The sequence below is a fragment of the Felis catus genome, chromosome E1 (assembly GCF_018350175.1).
Source record: "Felis catus isolate Fca126 chromosome E1, F.catus_Fca126_mat1.0, whole genome shotgun sequence".
NCBI lineage: Eukaryota > Metazoa > Chordata > Mammalia > Carnivora > Felidae > Felis > Felis catus.
The window spans coordinates 5,945,052-5,967,436 of NC_058381.1; the positions used below are offsets into that span (position 1 = coordinate 5,945,052).

At 47.3% G+C, this 22,385-nt stretch overlaps 1 protein-coding gene across 5 annotated transcripts in view; it reads left to right on the forward strand.

Moving 5' to 3' along the window:
• DNAH9 (dynein axonemal heavy chain 9) overlaps window positions 1-22,385 on the forward strand; it is a 334,028-nt gene that overhangs the window by 252,838 nt on the left and 58,805 nt on the right. For 3 of the 5 annotated variants that reach the window (XM_023244531.2, XM_045045039.1, XM_045045040.1), the window contains 6 exons: window positions 1,785-1,907; window positions 2,887-3,091; window positions 4,115-4,279; window positions 9,253-9,393; window positions 14,206-14,376; window positions 16,594-16,716. In XM_023244531.2, coding sequence (XP_023100299.2) covers window positions 1,785-1,907; window positions 2,887-3,091; window positions 4,115-4,279; window positions 9,253-9,393; window positions 14,206-14,376; window positions 16,594-16,716 — 928 coding nt within the window. Of the gene's footprint in view, window positions 1-1,784; window positions 1,908-2,886; window positions 3,092-4,114; window positions 4,280-9,252; window positions 9,394-14,205; window positions 14,377-16,593; window positions 16,717-22,385 lie in introns of those variants that run through there. The other 2 variants (XM_045045041.1, XR_006589822.1) reach the window with 2 other exon arrangements.

The window sequence follows — 22,385 nt, forward strand, 5'->3', positions numbered from 1 at the left end:
GGGGATATGATACCCTTTCAGATTCTTCCTATATACCCAGTTTGTTCGAGTTATAGAAAATATTTTAGAATTTGCTTCTTCCTCTATATCTATATTGTTAAAGTTACATAAAATATTTTATTTTTTTAAATTTATTTTTGAGAGATAGAGAGAGGGAGGGAGGGAAGGAGAATATGAGTGGAGGAGGGGCAGTGAGAAAGGAGGTCAGAGGATCTGAAGCAGGCTCTGTGCTAAGAGCAGAAAACCCGATGTGGGGCTTGAACTCATGAACCATGAGATCATGACCTGAAGTCAGATGCTTAACTGACTTAGCCACCCAGATGCCCCTAAAATATTTTAGTATTAGCTAATATGAATACCTCCTCTTTCTCTTGGTAGCTTTTATGTTTTTAATCATCCTTATTGTTTTCTTTTAGGTTACTTTTAAGATTTATGTATGATCAATCTCGATAGTTTTATTGTTATCTATTGTTTGAATTGGAATTACATCAAACTTATCCATATATTTAGAGAAGATCAATCTTTTAACATGTTTATTAAACTCTACATAACACTGACACTTTTGAAACAACCTAGTTTTGGGGCGCCTGGGTGGCTCAGTCGGTTGGGCGTCCAACTTCAGCTCAGGTCACGATCTCGCGGTCCGTGAATTCGAGCCCCGCGTCGGGCTCTGGGCTGATGGCTCGGAGCCTGGAGCCTGTTTCCGATTCTGTGTCTCCCTCTCTCTGCCCCTCCCCTGTTCATGCTATGTCTCTCTCTGTCTCAAAAATAAGTAAACGTTAAAAAAAAAAAAATTTAGAAACAACCTAGTTTTGGCAATTGTTAAATAAATTAAGGTATATAAGTACAGCCTGACACCCAGTCATAGAAAATTATTTTAGAAGAATATTTAAGGGGTGCCTGCATGGCTCAGCCAGTTGGATGTCTGACTCTTGATTTCAGTTCAGGTCAAGATCTCACTGTTGATGGGATCAAGCCCCACATCGGGCTCTGTGCTGGCAACACAGAGCCTACTTGGGATTCTCTCTCTCCTTCTCTCTCTGTCTCTCCCCTGCTCATGCATGCTCTTTCTCTCAAAATAAATAAACACTTTTTTACATAATAATACAATTTTTAGGGTCACCTGGGTGGCTCATTGGTGAAGCGTCCGACTTCAGCTCAGGTCATGATCTCACAGTTCATGAGTTCAAGCCCCGCGCCGGGCTCTGTGCTGACAGCTGAGATCCTGGAGCCTGCTTCCGATTCTGTGTCTCCCTGTCTCCCTGCCCCTCACCTGCTCGCACTCTCTCTCTCAAATAAACGTTAAGAAAAACATTAACATAATAATAAAATTTTTCATATATATATTTAACGAGATGGGGAAATGTTTCTGATACATTTTACGTACAGGAACCAAATGATAAATGTGCTGCGTGACATCCAATAACAAACAAAGAGGTGCAAATGTAAGTTAAATTATACATGAATAATATATAGCAAAATACAAATAATAAACTCGAGAATATAATATCTCCAAACATACATGTTAAACACCAAGATGTAAATGACCAATGGAAGGGTTACATTCATTTCGGTATTCTTTTTTGTATTTGACAACGTTTCCTTCTTTCTAAAACTTTATGAGATCGCACAAGTATCACTTTAAACAGAGAAGCACGTGACCGCCAAAGTCATCCCAGGTGGCCGCACCTCCACGTTGGCCACTGAGGCCACGGTCGTCTTGTTAACGTTTCCTGTGGATCCGCACTTTGCCACCAGCTCACACTGCCCGACTTTCTCCCCAGGTATCTCCAAACCATAGAGCGTGCCCTGGAAGCTGGAGATGTGGTGCTAATCGAAAACCTGGAAGAATCCGTTGACCCTGTCCTGGGTCCCCTGCTCGGGAGAGAAGTCATCAAGAAAGGACGGTACGACTTAGCCATGTTGTTGATCCTGTGTGAGGAACTGGATGGTAGCCCCAGGTAGAACCGTGAGCAGATCTGCTCTGCCCAGAACACGTTCTCCTTAACTCCCGTCAGGTGGCTCCGACGGGACCCAAGGGGAACACTCAGCTGCCCTTGACTCGTAGAGACAGTTTCCTGGAATCACTTAGCTCCCGTCCCGTCACGTCCTCCTCGACTTCCCCCTACATGTTAGCGGCGCACTGTTTTGGAAGAACTTCAGAAGGAAAGCGGTCAAAACGCAGACTGACTCGTAAGCATGAGTCATTTTTACCCAAGCCAGACTTCTGGGTTCTGAGAACTCGGTTCTCTGTCCATCTGTTGAGTCCCGGTGGCTTTGGGGGCTGGTAAGTGGTCAGGGGCTCAGCAAGCGTCTGGCAGAAGGAGGGACACGAGAGAGGAAGAAGAGTGATTATTGTGATGGGTTGCTTCATTCCAGAGCCTCACCCACTGCCCAGGCCATAAAGACCCTTCCCGTGTCCTTAGTATGTGCTCGCTTACCAAATTAACCACCTTAGCAGTTACTCTCCATCAGCCAAGAAAGAAAAAGGGCCCCATCGCTGCTAGCCCAGAAGGCACCTTTCTGCAAACTTAGGGTGCCCTTTCCTGCAAACACTTTACTGCCATCTGCTGGGCACGTTTCATAACGTACTCACCTCCCTGGGCAACTCCCTGGATGCCTCTCCCTGTGGTGGTGACACATGCAAAATCCAACATGGTGGCCGTGGGAGAAAGTCTCCCACCCTCCACCCCCATCCCAACCCACATTAGGGCAAATAAGAATCCTAGCGTTCAGGCTAGGCCTGCTTGAGACGAATCCGAATGTGGCTATATTGTTTGCTATGATCTTACAAAAAACAAACAAACAAAAACCATCTGGAGTTCTGTCCCCAAACCAAATCTCACAGGAAGGCACCCCACCTTCACATGACCCTTCGTGTTCCAGATTCATCAAAATCGGAGACAAAGAATGTGAATACAACCCCAGCTTCCGGCTCATCCTTCACACCAAGCTGGCCAATCCTCACTACCAGCCCGAGCTGCAGGCTCAGGCCACCCTGATCAACTTTACGGTGACCAGGGATGGCCTGGAGGACCAGCTGTTGGCCGCCGTGGTCAGCATGGAGAGGCCGGACCTGGAGCAGCTGAAGGTTCGTGGGGGATCCACCAAGGAAGGGAGGAAGAAAATGCTCTGTGACTGCTGCGGTGATCTAACAGCACAGAGCCTGCTTGGGATTCTTTCTCTCTCTCATTCTCTCTCTCTCTCTCTCTCTCTCTCTCTCTCTCTCTCTCTCTCTGCCTGCGCTCACTCTCTCAAAATAAATAAATAAACTTAAAAAGAAAAGAAACAGAAGATGAACGGAGTAGCTGCGTTTTGGGGGCTGGGGCCCCCAAAAGGAAGGAAGATTGTTCTTTCCAGGGCTCGAAAAGCAATAATCCCATGCAGTACAAGCGCAAAGAAATGACAGCTGCCTGAACTCACGCGTTCCCCGCCCCACCCCACCCCACCCCCAGTAGCATCCTAGTGCTTTAGGGTATGGAATCTAATGATCAGGAAGGGAAGAGGAGGGGAGGTCAGCTTGGACCCCGGAGCCCCACTCCGACTTTAAAGAAGGCTCCAGCGATGAGCTTGTCTAAACTTGTCAGTTTCTGTTGATTTTTTTTTTTCCAAGTAAAGAGCATCTACAGGAGAGCCATTCATTTGGGGCAGTAGAGAGGTAACAGAGGTGACCTTCCAGAGAATGAGAACTTGACCCTACCCTCTGACTAGTCACACAAATAGTTTCCACTGAGGGAACACGCTATGTGCCAGCACTGTGTTTTCTCCTCTGAGAAGGGGCTGGGGCTAGCCAGCCAAGGTTATGGACACATTAAGAAGGTACCTCAGGGGCACCTGGGTGGCTCGGCCAGTTGAGCGTCTGACTTCGGCTTGGGTCATGACTTCGCGGTTCATGAGTTCGAGCCCCGCATCGTGCTCGCTGCTGTTGGTGCAGAGCCTGCTTCAGATCCTCTGTTGCCCTCTCTCTCTCTGCCCCTCCCCTGCCTGTGCTCCCTCAAAAACAAGTAAAAATGTTAAAAAAGAAGACCCCGTAGCATTTATCTGTTCAGACCTACGCCAGGCATAGGGTGTGCTGGGCTCCTGCACCTGACTCCCCCTTGCTCTATGTTTGCAGTCAGATCTCACCAAGCAACAGAACGGGTTCAAAATCACCCTGAAAACACTAGAAGACAACCTGCTTTCTCGCCTCTCTTCAGCATCTGGGAACTTCCTGGGGGACACGGCCTTAGTGGAGAACCTGGAGACCACCAAGCAGACGGCCGCGGAAGTCGAGAAGAAGGTAAAACTGCCTGGCAGCGTTCCCAGGTAGCGTTGGCAGGTTCCCACATTCCTTCCAGAAAGTCAAGGCGGGCAGGATTCCTGAGATCACCACCTCACGCCGTGCATCGGGGAGTTCCCGCCTGCTGGGCAAGGAGTTTGACCCCTCAACTCCACAGACATTTGGTGAGCGTGAACTCTGTGCCTGCTGAGAGTTTGCACACTTGCCCCGAGGCTAAGGAATCGCACCCCTGTGCGCCGTGAGCGCTGGCTGGCTCACGGTTGCTCCCTGAGAAAGCCCGCCAGCCGGCAAAAGTCTCGCAAGTCTGATTGCAATGCGAGCAGCTTCCGTGGCTGCTCAGGAAGGCCAGCTCTCAAAAACCGCTATCATCCCGGGAAACTCTGCGGTCTCTAGCTTCCTTCCTTTACCTCACATTGTCTGGAAGGCTTTTATTCCCCCCTGTGGGAGAAGGGAGGACAGGATTTGAGGGCGTCCGAGCCCCTCGCCCTTTGCCGGGAGGCTGCTGAAACTATACAGGCTCTTTTTCATCCCCAGCCCTGCTCTTGGATCAGAGGAGCAATGAAGATACCGGTTCTGAGCAGGACAAATGAGTCTGTAACAGGACACCTCTGAGGGGAGGCACTGTTGGGCAGATTGTTGGGATTTCTCCACATATCAAAGCCGTTGTTGTGGGTCGGGACAGGGTAGGAAAAATGAGAGGTGATGATGGGTGGTGTAGGTAGACCAGCTCATGCCCACGCTGGGGTAACAGACAAATGAAGTTGGAATGGGAGCCTGAGAGCAGGAAGGTCCAGGCTCACATTGTCTCTGTGGCCGCTGCTTGGCCACCAGGTTCCACTCCTGGTTCTCTGTGGCCTCCATATCTCTAGAAAAGGGAGTGCAGAGTTTGTATAGGAATTGTGTACAAGTGCTCCTGTCTTGGGTAGGAGAGACGGGGCCTGGGGGGACAGAACCCAACTCACACATGGTGATATATGGGTAAAGTTTTAGCCCAGGAAACATCTCAGATTCCAGGAATAAACACCTAGATAGGCATTGATGCCAATAACTGAAAGATGACAGCAGAAATGGATCTGGGGATGAGAAGACATTATTAGTTTCGTTTGTGTTGCGTTGAGTTTGGAACGCCTTTGGGCCGTTCACGTAGGTCCCTTCCTTGAGTTTCCAGATAAATGACCTTGGTTGGTGCTAAGGTGCTAAGAGTCATCAGCAAGTAGTTGATCATTGAAACTGAGAGCAGAGGAAGTCATGGGGGAGATGTGTGTGCAGTGAGGAGACTGAAGAATAGAGCGTTGAGAAGAATCCTGAGACGTTTTAGGAGAAATACAGAACATGTCGACTGTGGAATAGAGCAGACAGATGGGAAGAAGAGCAGGAAAATAAGGGATTGCGAAAGAAAGCACCTCAAGAGGGTGTGCCAGTGATGTTGAATGATGCTGAGGACTCAAGGTATGGCTGGGATGTGGCCACTGAACTTTGCAGAAAGGAGTCATCGGTGATCTTGGGGAGAATGGTTTCCGTGGTGTCGTGGAAGCAGAAGTCAGACTGAATTAGAATGAGAGCAAATGGGATCAGAAAAAGGGAAAGAGACTATAAGCTACCCTTGAAAGAAGCCAAACTGTGAAATGGCAGAGAGAGAAAGGATTGCGACTTAAAGGAGACATGGGTCCCGTGAGACGGGAGAGATTGGGTGCGGTAAGATCTTCACCAGAGGTGGGAGGATGCCTGGTTTGTAAAGTAAAAGCCGCAGTTGATAAGAGAAGGTGAATTTACAGGAAAAAGAAGGAACAATTAATGTAGCGGGGTACATGAGAAAGTCAGAGGAAACCTAATTCAGGTCACAGATGATGAGCTTGTCTTTGGAAAGATGGAGAGCTAGTTCCAATGTGATAGGGGTTGGGGGCAAGCATGAGTCTAGAAATGAGATCCATGGTCCGTGGATCCATCCAGGCAACTGAGGTAAGGAGACAGAAACTTCAAGGAATCAGAGGAGAGGCAGAAATTAAGGAAATTCCTTCCTGATGGTCTCTCTATAGACGGTGAAAGCATGAGTCACGTTCACCTGCGGAGAGTGAAGGAGTGGTAGTGAGGCAGTTTGGGGAGGGGAGTGAAGGTTTACTGAAATAGGAGTAAAAGTTAATTCAGGAAACATAATTAGTGGACAGCATTAGGAACCCAGGTGAGCTTGAAAAGGATGGATCTGTGATAATACCATTCTGAGTAGCTGTTTTTGTTCAGTCCACCCCCTTCCAAGAAGCTTTGTCTTCAGCTACTGAATTTAACCCACTTACGTTTATTAACATTATCGATAGAGTGAATTTCTTTCTACTGCCTTCATTCGTGTTTTCTATTAACCACGCTTATTTGTTTTTTTCTCCCATCTTGATTTTTCATCATTCTCATCTTTATCCTTTCCTGATTTTAAAGTTAATTTACTTTGGGGATACCTGGGTGGTTCAGTCACTTCAGTAGAGATCTGACTCTTGATCTCGGCTCAGGTCATGATCTCACATTTCATGAGATTGAGCCCCATGTGGGGCTCTGCACTGTCCATATGGAGCCTGCTTGGGATTCTCTCTCACTGTCTGACCCCCCCCCCCTCATGTGCACATACTCTCTCTTGCTCGCCCTCTCTCTCTCTCAAACTTAAAAAGAAAGTTAATTTACTTTATTTTATTGACTAACCTTGTTTCATTTATATATGGAAATTATATTTCATTTTATATAACTTAACAATATATATACTGATTTAACAAAGTCTAATATAAAGGGATATATGGCCTCTCCCAAGACAATATAAGGACTTTAGAATACTTTGATCATCCTTTTCCATCTTCTGTTACTGTTTTATAATATTTTAGTTCCACCTTCTACTTCCTTTTCCTATGGTGGTCATTTTTTTTAACATTAATTTATTTTCTTTTTTTTTTAACATTTATTTATTTTCAAGAGACAGAGAGAGACACAGTGTGAGTGGGGGAGGGACAGAGAGAGAGAGAGAGAGAAGGAGACACAGAATCTGAAGCAGGCTCCAGGCTCCAAGCCGTCAGTGAAGAGCCCCACGCGGGGCTCGAACCCACGAACCGCGAGATCATGACCTAAGCCGAAGTCGGACGCTCAACTGACGGAGCCCCCCAGGCGCCCCTATGGTGGTCCTTTTTTATAGCCCTTGTTATTTAGATTAACCACATATTTAAGAAATTCTCAGATCTCATTTCCCCCTTTTGATGTTATCTTCTAATTGAGGCAAATAATTATTTCTTCAAGGGTCTGTGGATAGTAAACTTTGACATTGACTGCTTCTTCCAAAAGCTCTGGTCTTTCTCCAGATCAGAAAATTCTCAACCGTTACGCCTCCAAGTGTTGCTTCTCCCTCGTTCTCTCTGTCCTGTATCTCTGTTAAATGTATTTTGAATCTTCTCTTTCTGTCTGCCAAGTCTCACAACCTCATACATATTTTTCATCTTTTTCTTTTCTCTCTGAGCTACCTTTGTTCCAACTTCCTCAGATCCGTCTTCTAGTTTTCATCTTCTCCTTCCAGCACTGGTCCATTATTTAACCTGTGCACTGGGTTTTTCATTTAAATAACTGAATTACTTAAAAAGTCCTAGTGAGTTCATTTTTTTTTCTAGGTAATAGCTGCTCCTCTTTCTAATGTCCCGATTTTATGTTTTTCTTCAGCTCTACTGCTTTTAAACCGAAATAGTTAATGGTGAGTTATAGATTGTTCAGGGATCTTCAGCTGTTGGGATGCTAATCCTCCTGGGAATTTGGGGGGAGTAGATTTCTCCTTTTCCCCCTTGGTAACACTTCCTTCTGAAGTTCGTAATTGTTTATTGCAAGCTGATCTTTGTAAAGGATCGTTGTGGTTTGTTTTTTTTTTTTTTTTTCCTGTGAGAGTCTCAGAAATTATCATTAGTTTCACTCGTCTGGAACATAAGGCAGGTCATACTGAGGCTGGTATTTAGTGGCCTCTTCTTTCAGACTCCCTCTCTGACGCTTGGGTCTGTTTCCTCATTTTTACCTGTGATAAGACATTTTCTGATAACAAACTATTCCATTGAAAGAGATCCTCTTTCAACCTAGATGGATCTAGAGACTTGAATGCTAAGGGAAATGATCAGAGACAGATAAATACCCTATGATCGCACTCATATGTGGCATTTTAAAAAAATGAAACAAAAAAGAGAGACAAGCCAAGAAACAGCCTCTTGGCTGTAGAGAACAGACTGACGGTCACCAGAGGGGAGGTGGGGGTGGGGGGGGCAGTAGGTGATGGGGCTGACATCACACTTATCTTGATGAGCACCGGGTGATGTATGGAAGGGTTGAGTCGCTGTATTGTACGCCTGAAACTAATATCACGCTCTGTGTTAACTATACGGGAATTAAGGGTTTTTTTTACTAAAAGGAGAGATCCTCTTTGTGAATTTACATATGAACTCTTTCATAAAAATTAAAACAAAATTCAATTTATGCTGTTTTCACTGGACTTTCACTGCCTGTAATACTGGTTTATTTTCAAGTAATATATGCATGTGTGTGTGTATGTGTGTGTATTCTCATGCTTGTGAAAGATCACCTCCTTTCTCACTGATGCTCTATTAAAAAACACACACACACACACAACAGGGGCGCCTGGGTGGCTCAGTCAGTTGAGCATCCAACTTTGGCTCAGGTCATGACCTCATGCATGGTTCATGGGTTCAAACCCCGCCTCAGGCTCTGCGTGGACAGCTCAGAGCCTGGAGCCTGCTTCAGATTCTGTGTCTCCCTCTCTCTCTGCCCACCCCCACTTCAAAAATGAATAAACATTTTTTAGAAACCCCACAGCAGCTTCCTAACCTTCTAGCTGCTATCCCCACCCAGACCCACCTGCCCCACACACAGACACGGTGTGTGTGGACACAGAGAGGCCAGGCTGATGGGTTGGTTGAATAGCGGTTGAACGGACCGCTTTCTTTCCCTACCAGGTCCAGGAGGCCAGGGTGACGGAAGTGAAAATCAACGAGGCCCGCGAACACTACCGGCCCGCAGCCGCCCGGGCCTCCCTGCTCTACTTCATCATGAATGACCTCAGCAAGATCCACCCGATGTACCAGTTTTCTCTCAAGGTGACCTACACCTGTGGGGTTTTGCGTCAACCTGGTCATACAGCCACCTAGCTGTCCGGGAGGGCTTACCCGCGGGCTCCGTTGGCTACGGCAGGTCTGTCAGATCAAATCCGGGGGACCCGTGACGGTACCTTCAGACCCACCTTACAGTCCTCATCTCTTTAACTGGGTCACTCAGGACTCACGGGTTATTCCCACAGGAGCAGGAGCTGTCCCAGCCTCACTCACTCAGGCGACACGGTGGGTGCTAAGCTTACTGAAGGCAAGGAAGAGAACCAAGAAATATCAGAAGTGGCCCCCCACTGCCCCCCAAAAGAGCTTAAAATACGATAGGGACGATCACAGGTGTGCGTGCCTTTCATAGGGGTTAAAGTCCAAGCAGTGGCGTCAGTCCAGCCTTCAATTAGTTTCCTCGCTACCCTAAGTTCCTCCAGGGGACTGCTTTATGGTTGCCGAAATATTTCTAACACCAAAGGTGTTAGCACATTGTAAGTGCTGACTGCTCTTAACTTACTCATGAAAAAATAAAGCCCTATAAATTTTAAGTGAATCGATGAAAGTCTATCTTTCTCCCGTAGGGTATGCACAGTTGAAGACGCATTAGGGATAGTGCAGCATTTCTGAACAACCTCTGTGGTTCGACCTAACAGAGGATGGACACACACACACACACACACACACACACACACACACACACACACACTTACACAGTCAGAGCTTACCCCTCATTCTGCGAAGGGGAACACTTGATGGAGGTCAAGGTGTGGGGACGGAGGTGAGCAGGTGAGAAATCAGGAGGTCTCCAGTCCCTGGGGCTCATTCAATGGCGGATGGCATTGTACCATTTCCGGGTCCCCTTCCCTCAACTCAGAGTCTCTGCAGACGAAAGGAATTGTGTTTATATTTTATGCGCTTTAAAGCAATCTAATGCTTGGCCTCGTATTCAGGTCAAAGCAAACGATGAAAGAATTACGAGATGTTTTAAGATAGCGTAAGAGTTAGCATGGTAAGCAGAATAGCTATAAGAGGGCTCCCCAGTTCTGAGAGTGGCTGAAAAGAAATCAAATGAAACCCAAGAAAAGATGTGTTCGGAAACCTGGGGAAAGTTGTTTTGCAGCAATAACACCCTGATCGAGGCTTGTGTTGTCCTAGAAGCACTGTTTTTTTGGGGGAGGGAGGTATTTGGCCCCCATACTGTTACTAAGACTTGCCAACCAGCTTGATCATCGAGAGCAGATTTAAATGCTTAATGATAAGAAGGTGAAGGGTCTTCAGAGGGACCGAAACAACAGTATACTTAGAAACCTTGTGCGATGGGAAGAAAAACCAGTCCCTGGGGTCTCCACGGTCTCGGCTTTTGTCTGAGGTTGGGTTTTACGGTCGCTGTTCCAGCCACAGATCCCTGTTTCCCAAATGGCTCTGAGCAGGAATATGTCCAAATGTGTCTCTTGGCTTTTACACACCCAGACACTCTTCAAGAGCCAGGTTTGAAAAGGCTGGGGAGCTCGTACCAAGGTTAAGATGGAACGGGGGTGCATTGTCATTTTTCTCCAGAACTCAGCCAAAGGCTAAGAGAGGGTTAATGAGGCTTCACTGGCCGAGGGCCAGGGGGTCCTGAGAAAGATAAGACCGCTGGCTGGAAGGCCTGTGTCCCTCTGTTTTGTGTCTTCTGTGCAGGGGGACAGCTGGAGGAGGGACCTTGCTCAGAGAGGTGGGGAAGGGAAGAATCAGACAGAAGCAAAGAGCACAGAGCTCTGATCTCAAACCGAAGGCCTGTTGGCCTATTTTCAGAGGGCTTTTCACCCTCCTTGGTGGTGAAGATCCAAGGGTCGGGACAACCACTAATCCAGATGCCTGGCTTCCCGTGAAAGTGTGTTGGATTTCAGTACTGAGCCCCCATTCCTTCCACACAGTAGAAGTTGGCTGGAGCTAAGGGGATGGGTGGCTCCTCCAGGATCAGCTTCTGCCTCCCTCTGGCCACGTTCCTTCCCCCCATCCCCATTTGGTCTTACACACCTGGCCCCTGGGGCATCTGAGTTTGAGACCCTCAGTCTGGAGCATCTCTCATGCTTTGCCCAAGCTCTTTAGGGCACTAGTGGGACACAGTCATTCATTACCAGATCTTTTGAAAGCCTATCATACGTGAAGAGCTGGGCTGGATTCTGGGTTGCTAAGGACTGACTTCCATCCTCAGTGTGCCCACAATCTGGTAGAAAGGACCAGGTGAAACATATTTTTTAATTTTTAAATGTTTTTACTTTTGAGAGAGAGAGAGAGGGTGCAAGCGGGGGAGGGGCAGAGACAGGGAGACGCAGAATCCAAAGCAGTCTCCAGGCTCCGAGCTGTCAGCAAAACCCCGACACGGGGCTCAAACTCACAAACCATGAGATCGTGACCTGAGCCGAAGTCGGACGCTTAACTGACTGAGCCACCCAGGCGCCCCCAAGGTGAAACCTATCTAAGGCGCAAGGCCATGGACAGGGGCCCTAGAAGAGTGACAGGGTGGTTAGAGCCAGCCATGGGACCGTGTGCGCAACAGATGACCTCCAGGAGGGGGTCGTACAAGCAGAGGTCAGCCCAGCGCTGGCTTCCTCCTGGAAGTCAGGAGGATGGGAGTCCCCTTTAGGATGGAACGGAAAAGGAGCCCAACTGAGCTGAATGTAAAGAAAATGCTAAGCGTACCTAAGTCTTTGCATTTTCTTTAGGTCTTTTTTCTGACTCGTGAACCACCTTGTCTAAACTTAGTAGCTGGAGACTCTTTACTGATCACTATCATTTCAATAAAGATAGATTTAGGGAAAAGAAGGCACAGTAACGCCCTGGGGATTACTCAGTCTCTGCAGACTCACTCGCCAGTGTAAGTTTTCCAGATTTCTCTGTGTGGACCTGGGGGACAGGACCCACCTCCACTGAGCTAATCTCCAGCCTACCGGGTGTGGGCACACATCACCGTGGATTGGGTTGAAGGCAGTCAGAAGATTTTGCTAGGATCATCAAAACTGAACGAAGAAGGGAGTCTGCAAGGGTTTCCTTAACAAGAAACACCACGGAACTTTGAAAAATAGGAGGTCCTATTCCCTCTCCCCCCCCCCCCCCGCCATTTTGCAACTGAGGAAATCTCGAGATGCAAATTTTATATGGTTTCCACTGAGGTTTAAATACCTGGTGTTGGAAAGACCCAAGACTCCTTTTTTTTTCTTCTTCTTTTTTTTTTGAAGCCACCAAAGGGCAATAGAGTAAAGACTGGAAATCTGCATAGCCACGAATTGGAAAGGCCTGATTATGCCTTGATTTTTATTTTCTTTAATGACTCATTCTATGCATATCACAAAGTGCAGCATTCCTAATATTGATTTGCATAAATGCTGTATACGTGTAAACCACGAAAAATTGATTCCTATCATTTGTATTTCATAAGAGACCCTTGATGTTCAGAAGACGTAGCCAAAGCAGGCCTTGCACCCTGCTCTCTGATTCAGGAAGGGTCTATGAAGAAATAAAGGGTGTGTAAAAGGCTTCTCCAAATGACTGCAGACTTAGTAGGAAGAAAAACAGCACATGAGATTCTGATCATCACCAAAAGGAAAAGTAATTAATTTTAAAATATTCTGAGTGGGGCGCCTGGGTGGCGCAGTCGGTTAAGCGCCCGACTTCAGCTCAGGTCACGATCTCGCGGTCCGTGAGTTCGAGCCCCGCGTCGGGCTCTGGGCTGACGGCTCGGAGCCTGGAGCCTGTTTCCGATTCTGTGTCTCCCTCTCTCTCTGCCCCTCCCCTGTTCATGCTCTGTCTCTCTCTGTCCTAAAAATAAATAAACGTTGAAAAAAAATTAAAAAATAAAATAAAATAAAATAAAATAAAATAAAATAAAATATTCTGAGTACCTATTATGTACAAGAGTCTCTTTAATTTTTTTTTAACGTTTATTTATTTTTGAGACAGAGAGAGACAGAGCATGAACGGGGGAGGGGCAGAGAGAGAGGGAGACACAGAATCGGAAACAGGCTCCAAGCTCCGAGCCGTCAGCCCAGAGCCCGACGCGGGGCTCGAACTCACGGACCGCGAGATCGTGACCTGAGCTGAAGTCGGGCGCTTAACCGACTGCGCCACCCAGGCGCCCCTACAAGAGTCTCTTTAAGACAACAGATTTGTCCAACCCATTTTGGTTCTACCATCAGGAGTTCTGGAATTTACTGGATAGTATCACTAATCCCAGCTGGTTATTGTTGACCGTGCTTACCCACTTGTGGGGGTGGTTATCCAACAGAACTTACTGGATCTAATTTAATTATTTTGGTTCCTGGATAGTCACTTTTCACCAGCCAGAACTGTAGGCTCTTCTGTGTATGCCTCATAGCTTTGCCCACATCAGGGCAACGTAACAATTCATACGAGCAAACTAAGAAAAGAGCTAATAGAATGTTGTCTTGTTGCCACGGTCCCTTCTTTTTTAAAAAAAAAATTTTTTTTCTAACGTTTATTTATTTTTGAGACAGAGAAAGACAGAGCATGAATGGGGGAGGGTCAGAGAGAGAGGGAGACACAGAATCCGAAACAGGCTCCAGGCTCTGAGCCGTCAGCACGGAGCCCGACGTGGGGCTCGAACTCACGGACTGTGAGATCGTGACCTGAGCTGAAGTCGGACGCTTAACTGACTGAGCCACCCAGGCGCTCCAACCATGGTCCCTTCTTGGCAGGATATGCTAGGAAAACATTTCTGAGGCTGGCAAATTACAGTATTCTTCACAGGTGAGTCTACTAGTTACATATACAGAGAGCTGTGTAAATTACCAGTGTCCAACCTCCTGCCCCCAGGCCTTCAGCATCGTCTTCCAGAAGGCTGTGGAGAAGGCTGCTCCGGACGAGAGCCTCAAGGCACGTGTGACCAATCTGATAGACAGCATCACCTTCTCCGTATACCAGTACACCACACGTGGGCTCTTCGAGTGTGATAAGCTGACCTACCTTGCCCAGCTTACCTTTCAGGTAAAAGTAGAATCAAGAAGTTTCCTTGGCTCAGAGCCTGGAGCCTGTTTCTGATTCTGTGTCTCCCTCTCTCTCTGCCCCTCCCCCGTTCATGCTCTGTCTCTCTCTGTCCCCAAAAAATAAATAAACGTTGAAAAAAAAAATTAAGAAGTTTCCAGAAAACACGTCATTTTCCAGTGCCCAACCAGCAGGTGTAAAGAAAGTTTGCTCTTTTCACTTCGCTTCCCATAGAACGTGAAGACAATTAGGCTCTACGCAGAGGCATCGGACAAGAAGGTCCAATATGGCGCGTGCATGCTGCCTCACCATTGTCACACTCATGGCAAACATGCCTAATCAACCGTTGTACTCATTTACCTTGGATGACCTAGGATCCTCCTCAACATTGTCCTCCAGCAGGCCACTAGCCATCAACCCAAGCTGGCACTAAAAATGGAACTCAATGGCCATACCAATAACTAGATACTTTTGAGATGCTAGAAGAAATGTGGAGCATCCCTCATTATTTACTTACCTCTAGGGATGTGACTTTCATGCCCCAACCTTCCCTCAGAATAAGAAATTGCAAATGTCGGGGCGCCTGGGTGGCTCGATTGGTTAAGCGTCGACTTCGGCTCAGGTCATGATCTCACGGTTTGTGAGTTCAAGCCCCGCATCGGGCTCTGTGCTGACAGTTCAGAGCCTGGAACCTGCTTCACATTCTGTGTCTCCCTCTCTCTCTGCCCCTTCCCTGCTCATGCTCTGTCTCTCTCTGTCTCAAAAATAAATAAACATTAAAAAAATTTTTTTAAAGAAATTGCAAATGTCTTTCCACAGCAATAGCAGATTTGGCCTTGAAAAGGTCCTTAAGAACTCTGATTCTCAAGGGCTTGGGGGGCATCAGGGACTTCCAGTGTTAATAAGAAAACCTTGTCTTCCACTTACTCTCAACATCAAAAAGCCACGAGAATTTATTTCCTCGCACTTATCCCTCTAATCATTTAGGTTTGGGAATTGTTTCCGTAAGTTAACTGGGAACACGCTTAGATTATCTCGAAGGCCTCTTCCAATTCTGCACACCAGATATGCTATGATGACTTCTGGGCTGACTCTGTTTGCATGTTCCAAAGCCTGAATCCACGGGGGAGTGTTAGTGCGGCTCGTCCCTGTCACCCTCTGTATTCCCTCTCCAGCCCAGAAGCATGTGGTGTCATCAGAAGAACTTGGGGCACCTGGCTGGCTCAGTCAGTGGAATGTGTGACTCTTGATCTTGGGGTCATGAGTTTGAGCCCCACATTGGGTGTAGAGATTACTTCAAAAACTGAAAGGGGCACCTGGGTGGCTCAGTCAGTTGAGCGTCCAACTCTTGATTTCGGCTCAGGTCATGATCTCACGGTCATAAGATCAAGTCCTGCGTCGGGCTCTGTGCTGACAGCATGGAGCCTGCTCGGGATTCTCTCTCTGCCTCTCCCCTGCTCACACTTGCTCTCTTGCTCTCTCTCTCTCTCTCTCTCAAAACAAAACAAAAACAAAGGAGGGGGAGAAAGAGAAGAATAAAAGGGTTTCATCACAGTAATCCCACTGCCCTGCTTGTTGGTCACTCCCCTATTCTGGAACCCCTCTAGCATTATTGATTCATTCGTGCATTTCTCTCTTGCATGTGTCTGTATGTGACTTTGACATCCTCCTCAGGCATGTCACTTATATGTGTCATCTTCTCAGATCGCAGAGATGTGCTCCATGGCATTTAGAACTGATAGGACGCTCGCTAATGAAGGTAGCTGGTCACTCACTGTGTGCATTTACGTCACCCTGATGTTGGTGGGTGAATATACACCTACCCAGAAGTGATTTGCGCAGATAACCCACTTTCTTTCACTCCGCGCTCTTAAACGTTTATTTTTGTTTATTTTGAGAGAGCGAGCAGGGGAGGGAAAGACAGGGAGCGAGAGAATCCCCAGCAGGCTTCACGCTGCGCGCACAGAGCCCCACGCGGGACTCAAACCCACAAATCGTGAGATCATGACCTGAGCCGAGTTAAAGAGTCAGAAGCTTAACCGACCGACCCACCACCCACCCCAGGTGCCCCACACTCCACCCTCTTTAAAACAACCAACACTGATGAGCACGCTCTAGGGTTCAAAGCAGCGATGATTACACCGAGTGCGAACCCCCAGATCTCCAGAACCCTGTGACCAGCACCCCTAAAGCATCGTGGTATCATCTTCTGCCTTGCAGATCCTCCTCGCGAGTGGGGAAGTGAGTGTGACCACGCTGGATTTCCTGCTTCGATCTCCGGGGCAGACGGGCGTCACCAGTCCCGTGGGCTTCCTCTCCCATCAGGCCTGGGGTGGCATAAAGGTCAGTAGAAAAGGCCCCTTGAAAAAAGTCAAGTTCTCAGCTCTTGGAGTTTCTCCCCTGACACTTGTCCCCATGAAGTCGGCGCGGCGCTCCTTGGGGGTTAAACACGGGTGCGTGCCTTCACCTGGCCCCCCACAGCAGAGCTCACCCTTCCCGGGCCTGCTGGGAAGGCTGTCAGTGGAACAGGTGCACGCTGGTTCAGGGCTCTGCCCTCAGGATGTGGGGCGACAGGAAGATCCAGGAGCTTCCCTGCCTCAGCCGAGCTGCCTTTCACCTGCCGGCACTGAGGGCTGGACCGCGGGCTCCTCCGTGGGGCCCTCAGGCCGTGTGGGGGTGCTCCAACAGGGCTCCCAGTAACCAGACACCTGCCAGGGCTCTGTTCAGGCACATCCATGCGGGTCCTAACTCAGTGGGGGATGCATCCCAGGCTGGGATTCCTACCGGTTCGTAATAGCTCACATTTATTGAGCACCTGAGAAATGCATTTTATTCTCACGTTCACCCGGGACATCGATGTTCTTTATTCGCATTTAACGCAAAGCATGTTTTCTTTCCATGTTACGCAGCTGAGTGTGGTTGGGATTCTATGAACGTTATTCCACGAAAAGATCACAAAGTATAAGCTCCTTGCTGTAGGGACCATGCCTGCATTGATGTGACACGATGGGTGTGCGATATGATGCCGAGCAGTGACGTTGACTGAGCAGTTCCCCCCTGCAGGGTCCGGGCCACCATCCACGTAGGCAGCCGTTGGGTCCACACCTGGATGCTTACACACAGCAGGTGCTGGTGCTTTGGGGACACTGGCATCTACCCGAAATTAATCCTCTTTTGTTTGTTGCATTTTATACACAGTTCATAGAACAAAGGACTCTCAAGTGACGGGAGTGGTTCTCTGGCTCTTTACATTTTTTATTAAGTTTTTTAAAATGTTGAGATGATACGAATTCACATGCAATTATAAGAAATAATAGAAATATCCTTCATACCCTGCATCCCTCCGTGGTAACATCTTGCATTCCTATCTTGGAACATACACCCAGGAAATTTCCATTGATACAATCCACTAATCTGAGTCTGATCTCACTAATTTTTTATGCGTGTGTGTGTGTGTGTGTGTGTGTGTGTGTCACATGTGAAGATTCACCCCCGTCAAGGTACAGAACCCCAGTCAAGGTACCACCAAGGTTCCACCACCCCGGTCAAGGTACAGAAAATTCCATCACTGTAGGGACCCCTGTGCTGCCCTTTATGACCACAACAACCTGATCCCTCCCCTAGTGCCTCATGCACGGCAACCACTAATCTGTTCTCCACTTGTACAATTTTGTCCTCCCAAGGACGTTATGTAAATGGAATCCTACAGTATGTAACCTTGGCGGACTAGCTTGTTCACGGAGCATAATTCCCCTGAGAGCCATCCAAGTGGATTCATTTTATAACAGAAGCCCAGAACTTAATATTTATACACACGCTCTCCTCTTCGAAGGAACCGTCTTAGGAAATTCGAGGCTAATTTCACTCATGCTGCCTTCGCCCAAAAAATTTTTCTAACTTCTTTTTCAGAGTCCACAGGTATTCTTTGAATCATCTTGAGGGCTGTTTTCTAAATCAGGATTCATCAAACTTTTTCTGTACAGGGTCACAGAGCAAATATTTATGGTTTGAGGGCCAGACTCGGTCACAACTACTCAGCTCTGCCAAAGTCACACGCGATGTATAAATAAGCGGAAATGGCTGAGTGCCAATAAAACTTTATTTACAAAGACAGGCGGTGGGCCAGATTGGGTCTGCAAGCTATAGTCTGCTGATCCCTGACCTAAACAGCAAAGGTGTGAGTGATTTTCATTTATTAACTGCATTTGTCATTCTGGACCCTGTCTGGCAGATAAAAAGAGGAATAATACACTGGAAAAGAAGTAATGAAGAACTCCATTCACAACAATAACCAAAATAACAAAGTTCCAAGATTTCTAAGAAAAACCATAATAAATGCAGAGATTTGTGGAGATATGTGTAGAAAACCATCAACTTTCCTAGGCTACATAAGAGATGAACAAAAGAAATACAATGCGTGTCATTTATGTAATTTAAAAGTTTCTAGTAGCCACATTAAAAGATGTAAAAAGAAATAAGGTAATTTTAATGATATGTTTTCTTTAACCTAGGGTAGCCAAAATACCATTTGCATAGGTAGTTATTATAAAAACTATTCATGAAATATTTTTTGTTTTTCTATCAAGTCATTGAATTCTGGTGTGTAGTTTTTACACGCACAGCTCATTCTTTTTTTTTTTTTTTTAATCTTTATTTTTGAGAGAAAGAGAGAAAAAAAGAGCATGAGCAGGGGAGGGACAGACAGAGAGGGAGACACAGAATTTGAAGTGGGCTCCAGGCTCCGAGCTGTCAGCACAGAGCCCGATGCAGGGCTCGAACTCACAGACCGCAAGATCATGACCTGAGCCAAAGTCGGACACTTAACCGACTGAGCCACTCAGGAGCCCCACGTACAGCTCATTTCAATTCAGATGTTAACTTTTCATCGCAAGCACTGGATACGTATTTAGAGTTCACAAAACTTAGATTTACAATATTGACCTAAGTTGTTCAGAACGTACTTAAAAGTTTTCCAAATTACTAAAGCCAAGTTCCAGCTTCTAAACTTAAATTTAAAAATAATTAAAATTGGGGCAACTGGAAGAGCCCAGCAGGAAAAGCATGAGACTTTTGATCTCAGGGTCATGAGTTCGAGCCCTACATTGGGTGTAAAGTTTCCTTAAGTAAATAAACTTAAAAAAAAAATAACAATAATTAAAATTAAGTGCGATTAAAAAATGCAATTCCTCAATCACATGAGCCACATTTCATTGGCTCATTGACTACCTTGATGGACAGTGTGGCCCCAGGGCTGAGAATACCCACTCATAGTCTGCTGTCCTTAGGGAGGGAATAAATCCTGGAAATCAGTTCTGAATGAGCCCATTTGCAGAACCGGAGTAATGATGGTCTGGTTAACACAGGCTCTGGAGGCAGACATTCCTGGGTTCAAGTTCTAGTTGGAGTGTGTGTGGCCTTTGGCACATGATCTCATTCCTCTGAACCTTTCTTTCCTTATCTGCAAAATGGCTATTATAATACCCGCCTCCTAGGGCTCCGTTGAACAGATAGTAAATGGTCAGTAAACGGAACGTACTTGTGATTATAGTTATGGTGATGGCCATGGCATTAGTTTCCTAGAGCTGCTATCACAAAGTACTACAGCCTGGGTCCTCTCGCAGTTCTGGAATCTGGAAGTCTGGAATTAAAATGTCAACGTCATGGTCTCTCCAGAGTCTCTAGGAGAGGATCCTTCTTTGCCTTTTCCAGCCTCCAGTGGCTCCGGGTATTCCTTGGCTTCTGGTGGCCTCAGTCCATCCCCACGGCCTTCACATGTCATCTTCCCTCTGTGTGTCTTGACATCTTCTGTCCTAAGAACACCAGTCGTACTGGGTTAGGGCCCACCCTGGTGACCTCATCTCATTTTGATCACACCTGCAAAGACCCTACCTCCAACTATAAGGTCACACACAAGTCTGGGAAGTTAGCCCTTCGGCCCATCTTTCTGGGGAACACAGCTCACCCCATAATAGTTATGATTATTAATTACCCGGCTGTGGGGTGTATATATTGCTGTGGTTGATGGGCATCGTGCCTGATGGAACTTGTCCACCGAAGGTGAAACCTTGAGGAATTGTGAGTCTGGAATTCCAGTCCAGCTTGCCTTTCCCTGTGCTATGCCACAAAGCCCTCCGCAGCAAAAGTCATAAAGAATAAGTGATTCAAAAGCACACCCTACCACTTTCACTTGACGTTGCTCAACTCGAAAGCTCCTGTGCCACCCAGTTCCGTTTCTCTTTCCACAAGACGGATTGTTTGCTCCGCTTCGCTTCTCCGTTTGGTTGTGTGGGCTAAGCTCGTCTGGCTGGTCAAAGCCTTTTACAAATGAGCGCTTAGCTTTCTCTCTCGCTCTCTGAGTTGTGTTAGGTAGGGCAGCAAAAGGCCACCCCCGTCCCGCTCAAGCACGGGGCAGGATGTCAGCAGGTGGAACAAAATATGATGCGTAGTACACATCACCAAAGCCTTTGATCAACGCTCCTTTTAAGCGTTGGGTTGAATGTTAGCCTGAAGACATAAATACAACTGCATAGGATATGACTTACCAAACAGAAGTTTTTAATTCTATCCGATGAGGAAGGTTGCTTGCCTTGTTTCCCCAGAAGCACTAATAATCAGGTAATGAGCGAACTCTTTGAGATAAAAGACTCCTTTTATGATTATCCTTTGTGAGGATGTTTTAAGTCTCACCAAATGCTGAGCCGGAAGGTAATGGCACGTCCCTTTCTCCATTATAAAATCTCTTCGATGATGCACGCCTTTGTCAGAGTCTGAAAGGACCTCTCCCTTCCACTCTGGACGCCAATTTGCACAGTTGTATTTTGCTGCACAGCCCAATGTAATTAGGTTAATTAGTCATTTCCATTTAGCTTATTAGAAGGCTAGAAATCCCTTTGCCTCATTTGGAAGATTAAATGTTGCAATTGTGCTCAAGCCAGAGCCTCAAGAAAGCGTGTTTCAGACCCAGTCACGGCAGCTGGGAACGCTGATCGGGGCATAATGTGCTCAGTTTTGTGGCATCGCCCGAGGGGGTAACGGGCCCGCAGAAGGGTTAATGGTGATGCCAGCTGGGAGCAGGGGTGAAGCTGTAAGAAGATGGGAGTCGGTTCCTCAGCCCAGAGAGAAGTAATTACAGTAGCAGCAGCTTTTCACAGCCTGTCAAGAGCCCTCCTGCTGGCGGCCCAGATGTCAAACTTTATTAATTGAGCACTTGCTAAGCGCCAGGCAGCCTGCTAGTTCCAAGGCTTTCGGAGATGCCTAAGAAAGTCCTTGCCCGCAGGGAACTCACCGTCTTGCGGGAGTGACAGGCAAGTAAGCCAGGTGGGGGGATTCAGTAACTGCAGGAACCCCAAGGAAGCAGCAGGGAGGGCGTTACCGTCTTCAAAGCACTCGTTTCTACATTAGAATGTGAGCAACAGGGACCAGGATTGCTTGGCCTCGTTATCCAAGTGGGAAAATCAAAGCCCACAGTCTCTGAGTCACAAGAGGCTTGTGGGGCGGTGGTGCTGGGACCAGGCGCCCCCTCCCCGTGCTACACACCACTCCCCCGGGCCCCCACCTCTCAATAGAGTGACATGCACCCCCTGCTTAGTGGCCAAGGTCAAGTGGGGCGGGGGATGGGGGGGGGGACACAGAGCCCGTGTGAAAGGGCACGTGAAGACAGGACCTGTGTTCGTCCACATGGGAAATGAGACTCGGCGAGCCCAGACTAAGGGTCTATGTCCTTCTCTAGTTTCACCTGCCCCGGGTCACCCGTAAGACCCCTCTGCTGCTGGCACACTGCTTTCTGACAGGCCCCCCCTCCCCTTTCCAGACTTTGACTCTCATTGACCCCACCCCATTAAATGCCCTTCCCTTTTCTCTCCCTCCATCTCTGCCCAACAGAATTCCACTTACGTCCGAAGGCCTCCCTCATCTGTCCTTTCTCCTTAACTTAGGACTACAAGTTCCTTGCAGATGTGTGTCCTTTTTTTTTTTTACCTTTGTACCCCCAAGTGCCTGGCATGAAGCATTCA